Source organism: Mizuhopecten yessoensis, unplaced genomic scaffold, assembly GCF_002113885.1.
Source record: "Mizuhopecten yessoensis strain PY_sf001 unplaced genomic scaffold, ASM211388v2 scaffold10363, whole genome shotgun sequence".
Taxonomy (NCBI): Eukaryota; Metazoa; Mollusca; class Bivalvia; order Pectinida; family Pectinidae; genus Mizuhopecten; species Mizuhopecten yessoensis.
The window spans coordinates 105,946-126,308 of record NW_018408509.1 but is presented as its reverse complement, the minus strand read 5'-3'; the positions used below and the strand labels follow the sequence as shown (position 1 = coordinate 126,308).

Sequence of the window (20,363 nt, the reverse complement as noted above, 5' to 3'; positions counted from 1 at the left end):
GGGGGGGAGGGGGGCTCGGCTCACATATCGGTTTCTGATTCAATGTCGTGCTACCATAATCTTGGCGACAGTCATCTTTGGGAGACGGGTTGTATGTTGTGTCAATGACTGATATTGTTTGTGAATTTGAATGTGTGACATTCGTCTGTTATGGCGACGAATAGTTTTCGCTTCCTGATTATTGCCGCGTTTGGTTGTTATAATAAAGCTTTTCTTTTTTTATCGACAATGGTAAAAACTTTCTGCTGAGTGGTTTCTGTGTGATTTTCCCTAAGAGGACAGTCTTTGGGTAGCCTGTCCTACCAGTTTGTTGTTCCAAGAGGACAGTGTTTGGGTAGCCTGTCCTACCAGTTTGGTGGTACAAGAGGACAGTGTTTGGGTAGCCTGTCCTTCCAGTTTGTTGTTACAAGAGGACAGTCTTTGGGTAGCCTGTCCTCCCAGTTTGTTGTTACAAGAGGACAGTGTTTGGATAGCCTGTCCTACCAGTTTGTTGTTACAAGAGGCCAGTGTTTGGGTAGCCTGTCCTACCAGTTTGTTGATACAAGAGGACAGTGTTTGGGTAGCCTGTCCTACCAGTTTTTTGTTACAAGAGGACAGTCTTTGGGTAGCCTGTCCTACCAGTTGGTTGTTACAAGAGGACAGTGTTTGGGTAGCCTGTCCTCCCAGTTTGTTGTTACAAGAGGACAGTGTTTGGGTAGTCTGTCCTACCAGTTTGTTGTTACAAGAGGACAGTGTTTGGATAGCCTGTCCTACCAGTTTGTTGTTACAAGAAGACAGTCTTTGGGTAGCCTGTCCTACCAGTTGGTTGTTACAAGAGGACAGTGTTTGGGTAGCCTGTCCTATCAGTTTGTTGTTACAAGAGGACAGTGTTTGGGAAGCCTGTCCTACCAGTTTGTTGTTACAAGAGGACAGTGTTTGGATAGCCTGTCCTACCAGTTTGTTGTTACAAGAAGACAGTCTTTGGGTAGCCTGTCCTACCAGTTTGTTTTTACAAGAGGACAGTCTTTGGGTAGCCTGTCCTACCATTTTGTTGTTACAAGAGGACAGTCTTTGGGTAGCCTGTCCTACCATTTTGTTGTTACAAGAGGACAGTGTTTGGGTAGCCGGTCCTACCAGTTTGTTGTTACTTCCCACTGATTTTTGCCTTAACTTAAGAAAATAAACTCTGAGTTTTAGGATATTTCATTCTGATTTGAATGCTACACGTTCCATATCTACTGGTTGTTACAAGAGGACAGTGTTTGGGTAGCCGGTCCTACCAGTTTGTTGTTACAAGAGGACAGTCTATGGGTAGCCTGTCCTACCAGTTTGTTGTTACAACAGGACAGTGTTTGGGTAGCCTGTCCTACCAGTTTTTTGTTACAAGAGGACAGTCTTTGGGTAGCCTGTCCTCCCAGTTTGTTGTTACTTCCCCCTGATTTTTGCTTTAACTTCAGAAAATAAACTCTTGGGTAGCCTGTCCTACCAGTTTGTTGTTACAACAGGACAGTGTTTGGGTAGCCTGTCCTACCAGTTTGTTTTTACAAGAGGACAGTCTTTGGGTAGCCTGTCCTCCCAGTTTGTTGTTACTTCCCCCTGATTTTTGCTTTAACTTCAGAAAATAAACTCTGAGTTTTAGGATATTTCATTCTGATTTGAATGCTTCACGTTCCATATCTATTGGTTGTTACAAGAGGACAGTGTTTGGGTAGCCGGTCCTACCAGTTTGTTGTTACAAGAGGACAGTCTATGGGTAGCCTGTCCTACCAGTTTGTTGTTACTTCCCCCTGATTTTTGCTTTAACTTCAGAAAATAAACTCTTGGGTAGCCTGTCCTACCAGTTTGTTGTTACAACAGGACAGTGTTTGGGTAGCCTGTCCTACCAGTTTGGTGGTACAAGAGGACAGTGTTTGGGTAGCCTGTCCTACCAGTTTTTTGTTACAAGAGGACAGTCTTTGGGTAGCCTGTCCTACCAGTTTGTTGTTCCAAGAGGACAGTGTTTGGGTAGCCTGTCCTACCAGTTTGGTGGTACAAGAGGACAGTGTTTGGGTAGCCTGTCCTTCCAGTTTGTTGTTACAAGAGGACAGTCTTTGGGCAGCCTGTCCTACCAGTTTGTTGTTACAAGAGGCCAGTATTTGGGTAGCCTGTCCTACCAGTTTGTTGTTAAAAGAGGACAGTCTTTGGGTAGCCTGTCCTACCATTTTGTTGTTACAAGAGGACAGTGTTTGGGTAGTCTGTCCTACCAGTTTGTTGTTACAAGAGGACAGTGTTTGGGAAGCCTGTCCTACCAGTTTGTTGTTACAAGAGGACAGTGTTTGGGAAGCCTGTCCTACCAGTTTGTTGTTACTTCCCCCTGATTTTTGCTTTAACTTCAGAAAATAAACTCTTGGGTAGCCTGTCCTACCAGTTTGTTGTTACTTCCCACTGATTTTTGCTTTAACTTCAGAAAATAAACTCTTGGGTAGCCTGTCCTACCAGTTTGTTGTTACAAGAGGACAGTGTTTGGGTAGCCTGTCCTACCAGTTTGTTGTTACTTCCCACTGATTTTTGCTTTAACTTCAGAAAATAAACTCTGAGTTTTAGGATATTTCATTCTGATTTGAATGCTACACGTTCCATATCTACTGTATTATGCTCGTTCCATATCTACTGTACTATAATATTGAGAGACGCGCGCGCGCACGATGACACATTTGTCGTTGTAGTGTACGCTATACTAACATTACAGAGGGTGGATGCGGCGCTGTAAAGCTTATATTTACCTCGAGAGTCCTTAACTACATTGCCTTCTAGTTCGTTCTTCGTTTCTGTGTCTTCTAAATGGGTAGGAAGTCATTGTAACAGGATATATTAACCATGTCGACCACAAACATTGTATACCCGCCTTAACTCCAAGGAAACCCCCGACTCCTCATCCTCCAAGGAAACCCCCGACTCCTCATCCTCCAAGGAAACGCCCGACTCCTCATCCTCCAAGGAAATCCCCGACTCCTCATCCTCCAAGGAAACCCCCGACTCCTCATCCTCCAAGGAAACCCCCGACTCCTCATCCAGCTGATTATTTCGATCGTAACTTACAACATGACTAACAAGGGTGACTTTCTAATAAGCTATACGAAAGAGTGCCGATTTGCCGATCGTGAACGTTCCCTTTCTTGACAGTAACATATTTGCCTCGCCAAACCAACGGTTAAAATATCGCAGTTAATTAAGTATTCAAGAACATGTCTCGGACATTATCATTTTTCATGACAGATATCGATTGCTGATGGACAAACTTGCAACGCCGTGTTTCGAGAGACCTAGTATGATGAAATCTATGGACAAGTGTTATGGTCAATATCAAGATAGCATTGGCAAACATTATAACTTCTTGCAAATTTTCGAATGTGAAATGGCTGTCCATAAAAGGAAAGAAACTGAACAGGACGCTCTTCTCGTCAATCATACTTTCCCTTGTTCTTCAGTTGTGATTTTGTGTTCGTGTCTGCTATGGATACCATGATGCTATGATCCCTCATCACAAGGTAACTGCTAACAAAAATGTCACTTAATCCAGTCGAACTATGCTATTGGCTAATTACAGATGCCCAATGCAACATTGTTAACGGTGACATCTTTCTTTTAAGACGACGGACCTAATGCTCTGCCACATACACATTTCTATGGTGATTTTGTTTCACTGCACATGGATAAAACTTTTATGTTAATTACTCAAGCTATACATCAGTTCATGTTAAAATTCGGTTAATAGGAACAGGCAAATTGGACTTTAAGACAAAAAAGGGTTGGAAGAGAAAGCGTCGAATTTCTACACCATATCTAGGACATTCCAGCAGTGTGGCGCCCTGTCAATTACGTGCAAAATGACATAGGAATGAAAACAAATTACTGATTAATATCGCTATCTTTTATTACATCTATAATGAAATTTGTCAGTTAAGAGTACCATTAATTTCCTACAACAATTAAACACGCACATATCAAGATAACGTAACCATGCAATGAAATCATAGAAGTTGAAAAAAAAACATTACCATTAGCAGTGCTACCAGGTGTCACAATGATAGTGGTAAAAGATATCCTCACCCAATCTCATCGTCAAGTACTGATCAGTCACAAACATCGTCCCGTACTGAGCAGTCACAAACATCGTCCTGTACTGATCACTGACAATGCTATTATGTGAAATGGTTTTGAAATTGATGTTATCTTACGTGCTGCATGACATTTCAGGGAACAATCAGGCAGCACTTATAGGCAGAGCTATTTTTTCAACTTTATTCAATCAAGGCTTATAACAAAAAATAGTTTGTTAAACGACACAGATAACATTTTAACATAGGAACAAACAAAATGAAACTGTACGCTTCTAAGACTTCTACTAATGTACGCTGTGGTGGTATATATATCAGTAGAGACGTATGTTACAACGACAGAGCGGACAAAGCACTGAGGTTACATTTGGATTTCTTCACAGCTGTTTTCCTCGACTAGCCGATGGGATATGGAATGTAATTATTTCATATTTGTATCTTGAAGTCGGATCGCCTCGAACATTTGACAACTGATTTCGTTATTTCCTCTTTGCTTATACACCCATCTTAGTATTACGTGTCCAGTGAACGACTGCCCGGTCGGATCCAGTGCTTCTCGGGGCCATTCTGTCGATAGTGTTGACCTACATAGATTTTAATTGTTTAGACAGTGTACTAGGGGTTATAGTTCAGGCCATCATTATAAGGGAGCTGGTCATTCAATCATGAGGGCAATAAGCAATTTTAGTTAGACTATTGAGTGAGACAGGTTATTTTGTTTTCAATATCTTTTAATAATTTCACTTTTCGGTACTTTTTTCGGTAAATACTTTATAAAATGGAAATATAGAGAATTTCTTCCCTCCACCAATGTGCTTAGTTTTAGTTATCGACATGTGGAACGTTTATGTGAATGTGATGTTCATATCTGCCAATACAATGTTTTTTATTCGTATTTCCAGTGAAAGCTTGTAGTACACGGCCTAGAGACTGGAGGGTGGTACTGGTTTACCAAAGATCAACCAGTCAACACTGGTGATGGAAGCTAAAATAGGTTCCAAAACAGACTCTGTTACATACACTGGTTAGTCATCCTCGACACTCCAGGTGTTACGCTCACTTTCGTTCTCTGCACCCCTGGAATATATATCATAGCCAAATCGAAGGCTCCAACCTTGTTGATAATCCGAGAAGACTAGTTTGATCCTTTGATGTACATCGAGTCGAGTGTCGCTTCTTTGTGATTTTCAAGGGGCAGGGTATCAGCCTAACGATTGGCTAGCCACGTGATTTAAATTTTGTCATGACATATTCCAGGGGTCAGAGAGCGAGAGTGAGTCTAACCCCTTGGGTAACAAGGTTGACCATTAGCAGGAACAATAAATGTGCCAATACAAAATGGAGTAACTAATTAGTTATCCTTCTAACACCTGTATGTACCAAGGTGAAGAGCTATGTTCTTAATGATCTGGATTTGATTTCCTTACGATGCCTATCAAAAGAATGGATAACGACTCACATCCGATGTGGTCACGTACTTCAAAACAACATATTCTCCCTCAAAATTGAACAGTATATCAAATTAAAGGGACCTATTTAGGAACAAAAGTAGCTCTAACATAGACAGTTTTCACATTTGTCTTCATGTACCCCACACTACAAAATAAAGCTTCGGGATGAAAATGTTACGACTTTTTTTTTGGAAATTGGAAATGATATCTAGATGATTTTTTCATAATTTACAGTTACAGAACGAACGTCTAACATAAATAATATCATTAAGAAGACACTTACGTAGATTTCGGATCTGGCCACAGTAAGTGTGCAGTCTCTTATAATTAACGAGAAAAGTCGTAACTATAGTAAGAGAAAACAATATTTAAGGCTGCAACAATACCCATGTGGAATAACAGAGGACGGGCGTTTTAAACAGGCTGTAGAACGGGAGTTAACATCATTGTTTCAGTCGAGAGAAATGAAAAAACATGATCATTGGTTACTCGGTTTATGTTACCCACTGCATGTATCGTAGAAGGCAACTAATGATAGAACCCCCTGCAGAATTGGGGATTTGCTTTGGTGTCCTCTATTTTGGGACACAAAAGCAACCAAAATACATCTGCTACGCCCATTGCAATATTTGGAATCTTTATCTTTCTTTCTACTTCTAACTACCTTTTATATCCTAGCGCCTTGCTTGGCAACACCTCACTTTTGGCCTAAATGAGCTTTCACCCAGATGGGTTCTGTCCCCAGGCCGGGACATACCAAAGTCCCTTAAAATGGTAGTTGTTATTCCCTGTTTAGCGTTCAGCATTGAGGGGAATGGCAACAACTGGTTAACCTTTTGTCAGTATAATGTGACCAGGCGGAATGCTGTGCTGGGTGCCTTCGGCATGGTATTTCAGTGAGATAGCACTATTAAGTCGGCATCCTATCCGCGCTATCACAAGGAGGCAAGCACACCAACATAACCTGTCTCCTGCATTCACACACGCAAGCACACATACGCTACACACATGGAGGCACGTCCTTAAATGACCTTTGCTGTTAATAAACAAAATTAAACCAAACCAAAGTATCGCGCATAATATGCGAATCAAGAGCTTCAGTCGAACAGCGAACAACAAGGTAATGAAAGAAGGTGAACAAACAACAAGGAGCTTTTTTAAAAGGACAACAATTTTGAATGGTAAAACAAAACCAATTATTTAGACACGATTAACATATTAATAATACCAAGAATGCAAAGTGACGAGGTGTAACACGCTGTGGTACATATAAATACTTCATGGATAGGAAAACCTAATATTTGAACGTCAACGAATTCAATATCACTTCAAATATGTCATGTTATACTACAAATGGCATTTATGTAATAATATGGCATGGTGTTGTCATTTACTGAAAGTCAAACTTAAGGAAAGGAAAAGGAAATTGTATCATAAAACATTGTGACCGACACTAACTAGTCTAACTCACTTGTCTAACTCACTAATCTAACTAACTAGTCTATCTAACTAGTCTAACGTACTAGTCTATCTAACTAGTCTAACTCACTAGTCTAACTAACTGGTCTATCTAACTAGTCTAACTAACTAGTCTATCTAACTAGTCTAACTCACTAGTCTAACTAACTAGTCCATCTAACTAGTCTAACTCACTAGTCTAACTAACTAGTCCATCTAACTAGTCTAACTCACTAGTCTAACTAACTAGTCCATCTAACAAGTCTAACTCACAAGTCTAACTAACTAGTCTACCTAACTTGTCTAACTAACTAGTCTAACTAACTGGTCGATCTAACTAGTCTCACTCCCTAGTCTAACTAACGGGTCTATCTTACTAGTCTAACTAACTAGTCTATCTAACTAGTCTAACTCACTAATCTAACTAGTCCATCTAACTAGTATAACTAACTAGTATAACTAACTAGTCTATCTAACTAGTCTAACTCACTTATCTAACTAACTGGTCTATCTAACAAGTCTAACTAACTAGGATAACTAACTAGTCTATCTAACTAGTCTAAATCACTAGTCTAACGTAGTGTTTTAATGACTCCCGTATCATGATGACGTCTCTAAGTGACGACATTATTGATGACATAACAATTGCTGATTGTACAACTTATTGATGACGTCACAATTGTAACTATGAAAGCGCTTGTCTCTGAAGTTCTCTGTATAGTGACGTATGCAGGCAGGGAGTTGTACCCACATACAGGGTCAGACGTAAAGCCTCCAGCGATATGCTCCGTGCGATCCTTTCGCAAAAGAACTGGGAGATGACGAGCAAACTAAAAAAAATCCAATAACAGACAGCCAAGTATTATTTTTATTGAAAGTTCTATATCATGTTTTATGGAGGGAGCTGTTATCAACAGAGGAATGCCATATTTTCAGCTAGAATGCGCTTGTTTTGTAGACAGTGTCAGAGGCACTTTATAGAAATCTAACACGAATATATATCAAATCCCATTGGGATTTTCTACTTGTTCACTCCGTATTTCTCACCATTCCTCGGTAACTGTAATATTCTGCTATCAACTATGAATCTCGGTTGATATATTTATTTGCTATATACACGACACCAGTTTAATTTTAATATTTTTGTATCTAGTCGCTTCTCATTACACTAATGTAATATGTCATTATACCCGTCGATTTTAACAAGTATTGTGATCTGCTTGTTCCCATCATAGTACTCGCGTACATTTTATGGGTCAAAGAAAAAATGAACAAAGCATGTGTTAATTTCCTCAAGGTTTGATAACAATTCACCAAATTAGTTAAGTGTTTTATACTGATATATTTTACACTACATCGACACAGTCATGCTTATCACTTCGTATAAACCAAGCTGCAATGTAAGACGTTGTGTGACGTTACAAGCTAATCCCAAACAGTCTACCGCGATAATTCTATGTAAGATTTCCACGTACCAATCCCTACATATGGTCACGATCAGTTTATTAATTGAAATATCAATTTCAATTGAGTAAATTGATTCGTCATCATTCATTTATTCAAGCCTTTATCATAAACATTATAGAAGTAAATATGTGACTGCTCCAGCACATACACGCCATCACCTCCCTTATTACCTCGGATTTAGTCCTATGTCGCTATCAAAATGCTAACAAAACCTATGACCGACATAGACTCATGACCCCTGACTGGGTCTTTCAATTTTTATTAGTATAAAATAAGAAAACTTTGTATTTTAAGATTAGTTTTTGATAGACATATACAAATCCTGCTCACGTGAGAATATGGTCACGTTTAACAAAAATGTTGCATTCCATCGTCCATTTCTGGATTTACGCACTTGTTTTATCTGCACGTGACGTGAAAACAGCCCCGTGGGCAGATTGTCAGGAGTGGCTCATCATTGGACCAATAAAAAGAGGCTGTAGAGAGGGAGCGCGTCAGCATCTTTCATTGTCACGGTCAACTACAACGAGCAAACGACCGCGCTACTGACACGTGCTACTCATCTTTATCCAGGTAGTGACGGAAGTTTGAACGGGACATTTCTGAATTTCATTTATAGGTGAGTGTATTTCTTATTCAGTTCACTTAATATTTCTTCTAAAAATTCTTTCGTTGCACATCTTTTCCTTTTCGAATTGTTCAAAATACGTCATAGAATCTCATTTTCAATGTTTTTACTTTGCTAAGTACCTTTGCCTATCGTGGAATTATAACAATTGCAGTATTAACGTATCAAACACGCCGTGTATAATCTGTACACAGCAGATAGTTACCGTGTAAACAGAACATCTCGCTATGAAAACAAAACCTGACGAGTTAATGACGTATCTATCATGGACATTACTTAAACAATGACGGACAACTCACTATATTGAAAATATTGAAACAAATCACTAGCTTTGTTCTTCACAAAATAAACACCACTCACAAGTCATATACACATTTCTGTATGGTTTGGGACTCGATTATAAGATATATTTATCTGACTGAATCCTGACGGTTTCACCATCAATGTGTGTGGAACAAACATGTAGCAACAAAACATGAGGACTCTTGATCTGACCTTACTAGACTCTTGATCTGACCTTACTAGACTCTTGATCTGACCTTACTAGACTCTTGTCCCGGTATTTGAAGACTTCTTCCTCCTAGTGCTGGAATGTTCTACTGATGACTGTGAACATGGCGTTTGCTTTCTTGACCACAATTTATGATGGTCGAATTCGAGGTTGTTTCTACGGAAACAGTCTATCAATGTTTTATTTCACTAAGTAACGTGAAGTCTACCCGATTGGAAACCTCGCCGTTCATTTACACGTTCTCCTTACTACCATGCAAATCGTCTTAGATCCATTTAACAATTTTGCTTGTTACGTGACACGCCTATAATGTTCCTTAAATGTGGTGCGTTATCTAGGCTTTCCGGAAGTCTCCGTTGGTGGGAATGTCAGCGTCCTTTGCTTCTGTCCACATAGCTCGAACTGCTAGCAATTAAAGGGTGGTGGAACGCCCAGTTAGTAAACCAGATTGTTTACTGTATCGTCATCCTTCATCAAGTCCTTGATATGTTCCCTAACTAACTATTCATTGATTTGTTCAGTCTCCCAACGTTCTCATAAACATTATTAAAACATTCACATCACTCTTGTTTTGTAACTGTTATTTATGAATACATCAAGCACATCCTCTTTGTATTTACTGCTGTAGATCGTTACGTGTGGGTTACACTGTAATCACAACGTTCATTTACTGTTGCTTTGCAACTTTCAACAATACATGTCAATTTCCTACTCACAGGTATTATCATCATGTGCTATCCCTATTTTATCATACATGTTTAATCTGGAATGCAGAAAACCTAAGACTAATAGGACAGACATAAAGATTTGTTATATTTCACTATTAAAGTTAGGTGATTTTAAATTATGCCTCTCTTAATCAATTTTCTACACGTAAAACTAAAGAAGAGCATTCTGAACCAGTAGTTAAGAACAAGTGACTTTTAGATCTGTTACACTACCATACCCCATACCAAACTGAAGGAGTTCGTTAATTGTCTTACTATGGGAACTTTCTTTTCAAAAAAGGCGAACGGCGATATAAATATATGGTTTTGGAGCATTTTTTGTGAAAAGCACAACAAAGACAAAAATGAAATATACTGAGGCTGAAATTAAGCGAGTTCGGTGGCAAGGCTTTCCAGCAGACGGAAGACATTCTTATAGGAACAAGGAATGATAATAAAAAGCTAGCAAAGTCCTTCCATTTAAAATCTAGATAGAGTGACGATTAGCTGTCTTTAAATAACAAGAAATTTATTTACCACAGCGATCGTGTATGCCCTCCAAGGCTTAAAATCGAGGACAGTGCAAGACTGTTCTACTTCAACCGCTTTCCTCGATCTAACTTGCAACATGACCTACCGTGACGGCTTTCTACTAAGCTTTAAAATAAGCAGGGCGACTTCGTCTTTCCTATCGTGAACTTCCCTTTCTTGATAGTAACGTCCCAGTTTCCCCTTCTTACATGTTGCAATCAATTTGGTTCTGTTGCTCCAAATATCATGACTTCTGTGATAGATCACAACTGCTGGTTTCCGAAAAGTTGATATAGACTACGGACAAGTGTGATGGTCGCCATCATGTCGTATAGGGGAATATGCTATTTCTTTGTTATGAAGGTCGATGTTTTTTATGCCTATAAGTGTGTCATGTTGTTTTTTGTCACTATCTGAGTGTTCGTCGTGATGACGTGACGTTACTTGGATTTAATCTAGATTTACATGGCGAATCTGTATGGAATACACTGCTAGATCCCAATTAAGGTAATATTGCAGCGGGTGAGAGAGCGCAGGTGTAATTAATCGCGCGATTCGAGAGCTGATTTAAACGCCTCGATAGTGTCACAGTTCACAATTGAGTCACTTAAGTGGTTCCAGTCTATGGTTGTTTTACTCCTGTATTGTTCAACCCTACCTGATAGAACGACAAAACCTCTGTTGTTTAAACGGGCTGAACGATCGGTAGTATCAAAGTCAGTAAATGATTTGGCACGGATGTCCCTGCCTTGTTTGCGGGCTGTCAGGTATCTCTGGGGTGGTATGTTGTCTATGAAGCAGTAGTCGCTTACCCTTCCGTAACACCTGGTTTTATTCGCCTTGCACTTTTTCAATGGTCTCTATGTAAATCTTACATCTCTTCATACTTTCCCCTAGTTTTATAGATTTTGAGATCAATTAATGGTTATGTCGACACTTCGTATTCTCCTGTTGATGTTAACATGCTATCAGGATAGGACCTCTTATCAAAGGCTGCACTGGGCTTGTATCTATTAGGATAGGCCCTCTTATCAAAGGCTGCAATGGGCTTGTATCTATCAGGATAGGAACTCTTATCAAAGGATGCACTGGGCTTGTATCTATTAGGATATGACCTCTTATCAAAGGCTGCACTGGCCTTGTATCTATCAGGATAGGATCTCTTATCAAAGGCTGCACTGGGGTTGTATCTATCAGGATAGGATCTCTTATCAAAGACTGCACTGGGCTTGTATCTATCAGGATATGATCTCTTATCAAAGTCTGCACTGGGCTTGTATCTACCAGGATAGGACCTCTTATCAAAGGCTGCAATGGGCTTGTATCTATCAGGATAGGAACTCTTATCAAAGGCTGCACTGGGCTTGTATCTATAAGGATAGGACCTCTTATCAAAGGCTGCATTGGGCTTGTATCTATCAGGATATGACCTCTTATCAAAGGCTGCAATGGGCTTGTATCTATCAGGATAGGAACTCTTATCAAAGGATGCACTGGGCTTGTATCTATTAGGATATGACCTCTTATCAAAGGCTGCAATGGGCTTGTATCTATCAGGATAGGATCTCTCATCAAAGGCTGCACTGGGCTTGTATCTATTAGGATATGATCTCTTATCAAAGTCTGCACTGGGCTTGTATCTACCAGGATAGGATCTCTCATCAAAGGCTGCACTGGGCTTGTATCTATAAGGATAGGACCTCTTATCAAAGGCTGCATTGGGCTTGTATCTATCAGGATATGACCTCTTATGAAAGGCTGCACTGGGCTTGTATCTATCTATTAGGATAGGACCTCTTATCAAAGGCTGCACAGGGCTTGTGTCTATCAGGATAGGATCTCTTATCAAAGACTGCACTGGGCTTGTATCTATCAGGATGGGACCTCTTATCAAAGTCTGCACTGGGCTTGGATCTATCAGGATAGGAACTCTTATCAAAGGATGCACTGGGCTTGTATCTATTAGGATATGATCTCTTATCAAAGTCTGCACTGGGCTTGGATCTATCAGGATAGGAACTCTTATCAAAGGCTGCACTGGGTTTGTATCTATCAGGATAGGATCGCTTATCAAAGTCTGCACGGGGCTTGTATCTATCAGGGTAGGATCTCTTATCAAAGTCTGCACGGGGCTTGTATCTATCAGGATAGGATCTCTTATCAAAGGCTGCACTGGGCTTGTATCTATTAGGATAGGACCTCTTATCAAAGGCTGCAATGGGCTTGTATCTATCAGGATAGGATCTCTTATCAAAGGCTGCACTGGGTTTGTATCTATCAGGATAGGATCTCTTATCAAAGTCTGCACGGGGCTTGTATCTATCAGGATAGGATCTCTTATCAAAGGCTGCACAGGGCTTGTATCTATCAGGATAGGATCTCTTATCAAAGGCTGTACAGGGCTTGTATCTATCAGGATAGGATCTCTTATCAAAGGCTGCATTGGGCTTGTATCTATCAGGATAGGATCTCTTATCAAAGTCTGCACTGGGCTTGTATCTATCAGGATAGGATCTCTTATCAAAGGCTGCACTGGGCTTGTATCTGTCAGGATAGGATCTCTTATCAAAGGCTGCACTGGGCTTCGTATCTATCAGGATAGGATCTCTTATCAAAGTCTGCACGGGGCTTGTATCTATCAGGATAGGATCTCTTATCAAAGGCTGCACAGGGCTTGTATCTATCAATTGATTTTCAAAAGTTTTACTCGTGACCTTTCTGTAAACCGTCTTCACATCTTCTTGCTGTTATGTCAGAGCCGTTTAATTATTTTACACATCAACGAAATGTGTATTTTTTTATTATTAACAATTATACATTTATGTAATTCGGTAGATTGCTTACCCAATCAATTGAGGACACTGCGTGTGATATCGTTATATCATTTCTCTATTCCGCATATACATCTAGAGATTCAAGTAGGAAGGACAATTATGTCTAAGGAATATAGAAGTCTGTTAACGGCAAATTGAAATTTCTGATTTTAATTGATATATACGCCTACTTTTATACATAACAACATTCAAATACACCCGTTAACGACACGCTGTATATTTCCTTCCTTATTTCATTATCGTCATACTTTCTCCCTTGTGACATTCTGTAAAATTAAATTTATTACGTTATTTCTCGGGATTTGTTTTCTCTAAGTTATATTTGGTTCCCCTGTATTGCATAATTATGATGTTCAAAAGGCAACTAGTACAGCAGTTATATGTCATACATAATTACCCCGTCATTGGTAATATTCAAACGCTACGTCATAACCAGCAGCAAATTGGGACATTTTGGGAAAACCAACATGTCAGCTGTGAGGAGCCTTCCAACTAAGCGCCACATACCTTTTAGGCGATGACAAAAGGGAAAATACAGGCGATCATAAAAGGGAACACTGGCTCTTAGCAGTACAGCACATTATCACGGGAATACAGGCGACGATACTAGGGAGGTTTGTCGCCTAGCAATATACATTATCACGGGAAGATACCGAGGATGATAACAGGGAAGTCTCTCGCCTAGCAATACAGCACATCATCACGGGAAAATACAGGCGTTAATAATAGGGAAGTCTGTCGCCTAGCAATACAACACACTATCACAGGAAAATACAGGCGTTGATAACAGGGAAGTCTGTCGCCTAGCAATACAGCACATCATCACGGGAAAATACAGGCGTTGATAATAGGGAAGTCTGTCGCCTAGCAATACAACACATTATCACAGGAAAATACAGGCGTTGATAACAGGGAAGTCTGTCGCCTAGCAATACAACACATCATCACAGGAAAATACAGGCGTTGATAACAGGGAAGTCTGTCGCCTAGCAATACAACACATTATCACGGGAAAATACAGGCGATGATAACAGGAAAGTCTGTCGTCTAGCAATACAACACATCATCACGGGAAGATACAGGCGATGATAACAGGGAAGTCTGTCGCCTAGCAATACAGCACATTGTCACTGGAAAATACAGGCGATGATAACAACACATTATCACGGGAAAATGCAGGCGATGTTTAAGGGAAGTCTATCACTTAGCAATACGCCTTGTCTGCAGAGGGTCCAGAACACTGCAGCACGGCTAGTAACTCGTACTCGAAAGAGAGAGCACATCCCACCTGTGCTCTATTCGTTGCACTGGTTACCTGGACGATACAGGTCGCAGTACGAAATTCTGGTGTACACATACAAGGCACTGAATGGAACAGTTCCTCAGTACATACATGAGCTTGTTACCCTGTATCAGCCGTCACGATCATTGCGGTCGGAGTCAGAATCTTTGTTGTGTGTCCCAAAATCTCGTACTGCAACCTACGGAAACAGATGCTTTGGGAGGGTTTCGGCTACGTTGTGGATTAGCTTACCATCTGCAATTAGAAACTCCAATACCCTGGCCAAGTTTAAGAGGGACAACAAAACTCACCTCTTAACTTCTGCATTTTAGAATCATGGCAAAGACGTTATGTAAATACCACCCTTTTATTTGTTCAATTATGTGCACATTGCTTGCTTAAATGTATAAAAGTGATTGTAAGCCTTTGTTTTTTGTTTTCACAATTATAACCATTACTATTATCCATATGTTGTACGCTTTAGAGTAATTTTACAAATTATATAGGGCGCTATATAAATTTTGTATATTATTATATTATATTATCATAAAATACATGTTTGAGAAGTCAGCGCTGTTGGAGATAAATCATTAGCTGTGAATTATTTATCAAGTTATCTATTGAATACGTATTGTACCATGCGCCTTACTAAAGCACCGCATCACAAACTGCTCACACCATACACCACATTGATGCGATGTATTTGGTGTTTAACTACTTAATGTGTCGGCTACCACACACGCCTGATCCCCGTGAGTATACAGATAAATGGTAACTGAGGCTGATTCTGACACTCTCTTTAGGATACACTACTGTGAAATATCAATCAAAACTGTCAGAATGGACTTGGTGTAAATGAGGCCGTTTTAGTGACGTATACTCCGGTTCCATACATTTGTACTGAATCGGTCCGTATAATACAATTTATGTGACAGCACCATTAAGCTACCGATATTTGTATAAATCAAGAATTATGACACATTTGGAGAGAGGCCCGGCTACTGTTCGGATGACTTAGTTTTGAAAAAAATCCCAGTAAGGACTACTTTTTCCACCTAATAATGTTTCCAACGATCTTTTGTGTGCGATTCAAAATAATCGAAAGTCAATATTTATTAATGTTTTGTTGATAATATCATTGTTGAGTACGATGACGAGATGCCCCAGCAGGTTGTTTTTTTTCATATAAGGCTAAATTGATTGATGAGCTTATCGAGACGGTAACAAACCCTTGCCAACTTCACACTTACAGAGATATCGAGGATTTGCTGTTTTTAAAGAAAGAAGTTTATTGGCCAAGTCAGATCATCATCGTAAATACCCTCCTGATCTTGAAATCAAGGATGATACAGACCCATCTACTCGTACATAAACAAATACAAATCGGCCGTACAATGGGCACCGTTTGTTTCCTACATACCACAATCTACATGTACTAGAAATATATAGCCACTAAACTCAACAACTTTCACGATATTGTTGACTAAGGATTAAAGAAACTCGTCACTTTGACAATTAAATGTTTAGTGTATTTCGTCTTGGTCTTTGTGTTTTTTCACATGCTCTGAAATAATGCACAACAATGTATTTATATTGTCGTTCGCCTTTCTTTGAAAATATGAAGATAACTAAGGCATTCCTTCAGTTTGGTATAATGTATAGTGATGTAAAGATGTTAACATCCGAGTCGATAGTACGAGTCTCCCGATACTTATCACCCTTCTAATAGTCGATACTACGAGTCTCCCGATACTTATCACCCTTCTAATAGGCGATAGTACGAGTCTCCCGATACTTATCACCCTTATAATAGTCGATAGTACGAGTCTCCCGATACTTATCCCCCTTCTAATAGTCGATAGTACGAGTCTCCCGACACTTATCACCCTTCTAATAGTCGATAGTACGAGGCTCCCGATACTTATCACCCTTCTAATAGTCGATAGTACGAGGCTCCCGATACTTATCACCCTTCTAATAGTCGATAGGACGAGTCTCCCGATACTTATCACCCTTCTAATAGTCGATAGTACGAGTCTCCCGATACTTATCACCCTTCTAATAAAACTCTCGCGGCTTTGCATATTTGATAATATTTAGATGTTACTATATATAGCTATACATGTACTTGTAGAGTGTCTAATTAAGGCTGAAGGACGAGTATGTAAAATGTCGTACTGGGTCCGTTATGAACATGTGTCCACGAATGGGAGATTGGGTCCGCGTATTATGTCCATGATCAGATCAACGATGTTATCGTTTGGCCAAGTGTCGTCCCCCCCACCCCCACTCGTATCAGTATTTTCAACTAGTACACACCAAAGAACCGGTGTCTCCTAGAAGTATCATTGTAATTGATCACCATCGTATTTATGACGACAACTCTTGGAAGAATTGCTCATCATGCCAATGATGATGACAGATCATTAAACAGAAATCAAAAAAAATAAAAAAAATAAAAATACGCTGCTCACACTAAGAAACTAGTCGATGATGTCGTATGCTCAATGTCTGTGCGATGTTTGTATATCAGTGTCTTTACAATGTTTGTATATCAGTGTCTTTACGATGTTTGTATATCAGATATAATATCTTATATGCTTATAGGATTTATAATCGTTATGAAATATCTTATATAATACATGAGCTATTTGATATAAATATATCTCATGAAAGGTATAAGATCTCATAAAGAAAGTATAATATGACTGAGGCATGGCCTGGAGAGAGCGAAGCTCGTACATTTGTTTCGATAGTATAGTATAATTTTTGAATCATAACATTTCCCATTTTAATACATACAGAATGTACCTGGGTTTTTTTTTTTTATATATGATATACTTGAATCTGTTGTTGGGCAAAATCATTCATTTTGAAAACAGGCATTGCCTGAAACGAGCGAAGCGTCTAAATGCTGTTTCTTTCAATCTTATTTTCTAAATAACATTATTTAAAATAATATCTATTTATTTGTTTTATAGCGATAAAGTAGTTAAAGTAAAATTAATAATAGTAAAGAAAAACATTCGAATGAATTATGCAGTTCAAGAGAAAACAACTGCATTTGGTACTGTTGCATTTAATTGCCCCGTCTATGGCCACGGCGTAATGTTGCGGAAAGAGTGAGGCCCAGTAGAGGGACTTCATATTTGAAGATGTATTGTTTATCAAATATAACTGTTATTATCTGTTATTATAAAAGTTAAGTATATTGGTGATTAAATTCACTTTATTTTCCGACATGATATACTTTGCCTGATCCCTCTAAATCGTGTAAAAAGAGAATCACAATCGCCCAAACATATCCGGATTTCCGTCTGGTTTGGTAGTTACTATATACTTCCGGTTTGGGTGGAGAGAAGAAAAGACTGAAAATTTGAAAGAAGCTTCAGTTTCTATAATTTTTAATGTCATGAATTTACATAACCACAGATGTTTTTTTTATCAAATAAAGAGATATTTTTAGAATGTGTAGCAAAGCTAAACAGCATTGTAAAAATAGGACCGCGGTAACTCTATACTGGCTACTTCCGTGACGAAGGATTTTGGAAGCATAGCATTTCGACGTTACCATGACTTCAATTGTTCGTACATGTTACATGTTACATGCTGCGCTCTTATTAGGATAGATATTGTTAATCATGTATAATAGCATAGTTATCTGATATCCACGAAAAGATATACAACTATATATATGTATGGGGCAAAGAAGTAATTCCAACAGTGTGGACAAGTTTAGGTTGTCAATTTTTCGAAGCGATCCGCTCCTTTTTCAAGTTACAGTGAAACAGAACAGTTACATGTTCATATACATAATATTACAAGAAGATAGAACTGATATATTATAATTGAAAATATAGCTATTATATAAAACCAATAGTCCCCTCGGCTAAAGACAGCCGAAGGCAGCAATTAAGCTGAGAGCATCACTGATGTAGAGGACCTATTCTTGCGCAAGATGCACTATCACATAAAGTGAGTCGGAGGTGGAAGTCAACAAACTGGGAAATTTTCTCCGTCGGGTGGTTGATCGAGTTAATGATGGGTCTACCAGGGTTCCCAGGTTTGTGTATTTTAGGAAGAAGATAAAACTTTCCTGCTTGAGGGTTTTCGGGGCGAAGGAATTTCGCGGTATCGTTGTCAATATCACCCTTCTCTAAAATTCTAATGATGGTATTATTAATCTGCTGTGCATGTACGTGCGTCAGGTCACTATCGACCTGACGATAAAATGTCTCGTTGGCGAGTTGCCGATTAGCCTCTTTGATGTAGTCGTCCCTGTTCATTATGACAACTTAACAGCCTTTGTCCGCTGGCTTGATGACAATGTCCGAACTATTTTTCAGGGATTTGAGTGCCTGGCGTTCCAAAGGTGACAGATTGTCCTTGGTTGTCTGCGTGTTGTTTAAGTGTACGGTTACTTCCTCCTTCACTGCACTGATGAACGCTTCGAGAGCAGGTACTCTGCTGGGAGGAGGGTTCCATTTACTTTTATGTTTGAATGGATTGATCAGGGATGCGACAGGAGTATCCTCTACATCATCTGGGTCACGGTCGTTAGCAAAGTACATGCGTAGCCGAAGTAGCCTGTAGAATCTGTCCCTGTACTCGATCAGCTCTGCATTGTTGGGGCTTTTGGGGATCGGACAAAAATTAGGACCCTTAGTAAGAATAGCATGCTCTGGTTCTGTAAGGGGATGGTTTGATAGGTTGACGACTGTATTACTCGGAGTAATGGTCTTGACAGTTTGGTGTTTACGTCGCAACCTTCTCCCTCTTGTCTTTTTAACTGTGCGACGTGAGTTGATGTCAGTTTCCGGGAGATTGTAAAGCCCATCGCGGTGGAACTTTTTCATTATATGTACAGAACTTTACGAATTACTTCAAACTTAACTTCAATGATTTATAAATTTTGTATCCAGAGAGAATTTATGCATAGTATTTTACAATTTTTGTGCTTTTTATGTGTAAAAATTAATTTGTTCAATGCTATAAAAACTGGATTTATATGAAGTCTCTATTAAAAAAAAGAAGAATATGCGAAATCACAATTTTTGTCATTTTTCAATACCCATCATTGCAGTCAAGAGATTCAATATATCTATATATCATATATATATATTGTGGATGAATATATTTGTTTCAGCAACTTACTGACTATATGCTTTATATGTCTCTGCTTTATGTATAGTTTTAGCAATAGAGAAAATGTATTGTTTCCTCAATTAGAAATTGAATCGGTTCAGTACATAAAACTGTATAGATTTATTTTTTTAAATCGTGCAGATTTTTAAAACAGCAGATTTTCTTTAATGAATACAAAATAGCTGTGAGATAGTAATAAAAAATGAAAATGTTACAGTATGGATTCAGTTTCTTTTCTTCATTTTCTTTCGTGCAAAATATCAATTAAAAATA

General features: G+C 39.1%; 2 protein-coding genes across 2 annotated transcripts in view; one reads left to right on the top strand and one right to left on the bottom strand.

Annotated features, from left to right (window-relative positions):
* The first annotated feature begins 8,894 nt into the window (after positions 1-8,894).
* LOC110460360 overlaps positions 8,895-20,363 on the top strand; it is a 34,339-nt gene continuing 22,870 nt past the window's right edge. Inside the window, exon 1 of the mRNA XM_021513228.1 lies at positions 8,895-9,071. The gene's annotated coding sequence lies outside the window, so the exon portion shown is untranslated. The remainder of the gene's footprint in view (positions 9,072-20,363) is intronic.
* Positions 11,755-19,231, bottom strand: LOC110460358 (adhesive plaque matrix protein-like). Its single transcript, XM_021513226.1, has 3 exons — positions 19,145-19,231; positions 12,624-13,573; positions 11,755-12,514 (listed from the first exon to the last, which is right to left on the bottom strand). The coding sequence occupies exons 1-3, from the start codon at positions 19,229-19,231 to the stop codon at positions 11,755-11,757; spliced, it is 1,797 nt and encodes a 598-aa protein (XP_021368901.1).

Bases quoted from the DNA above. Each gene is read 5' to 3' on its own strand.
- LOC110460358 (XM_021513226.1), bottom strand. From the start codon at position 19,231: ATGAACAGGGACGACTACATCAAAGAGGCTAATCGGCAACTCGCCAAC. The intron at 13,574-19,144 runs GTACATGCACAG...CTGACATAACAG, and splicing joins TCGATAGTGACCTGACGCAC to CAAGAAGATGTGAAGACGGT. The intron at 12,515-12,623 runs GTCCTATCCTAA...CTATCCTTATAG, and splicing joins TGTGCAGCCTTTGATAAGAG to ATACAAGCCCAGTGCAGCCT.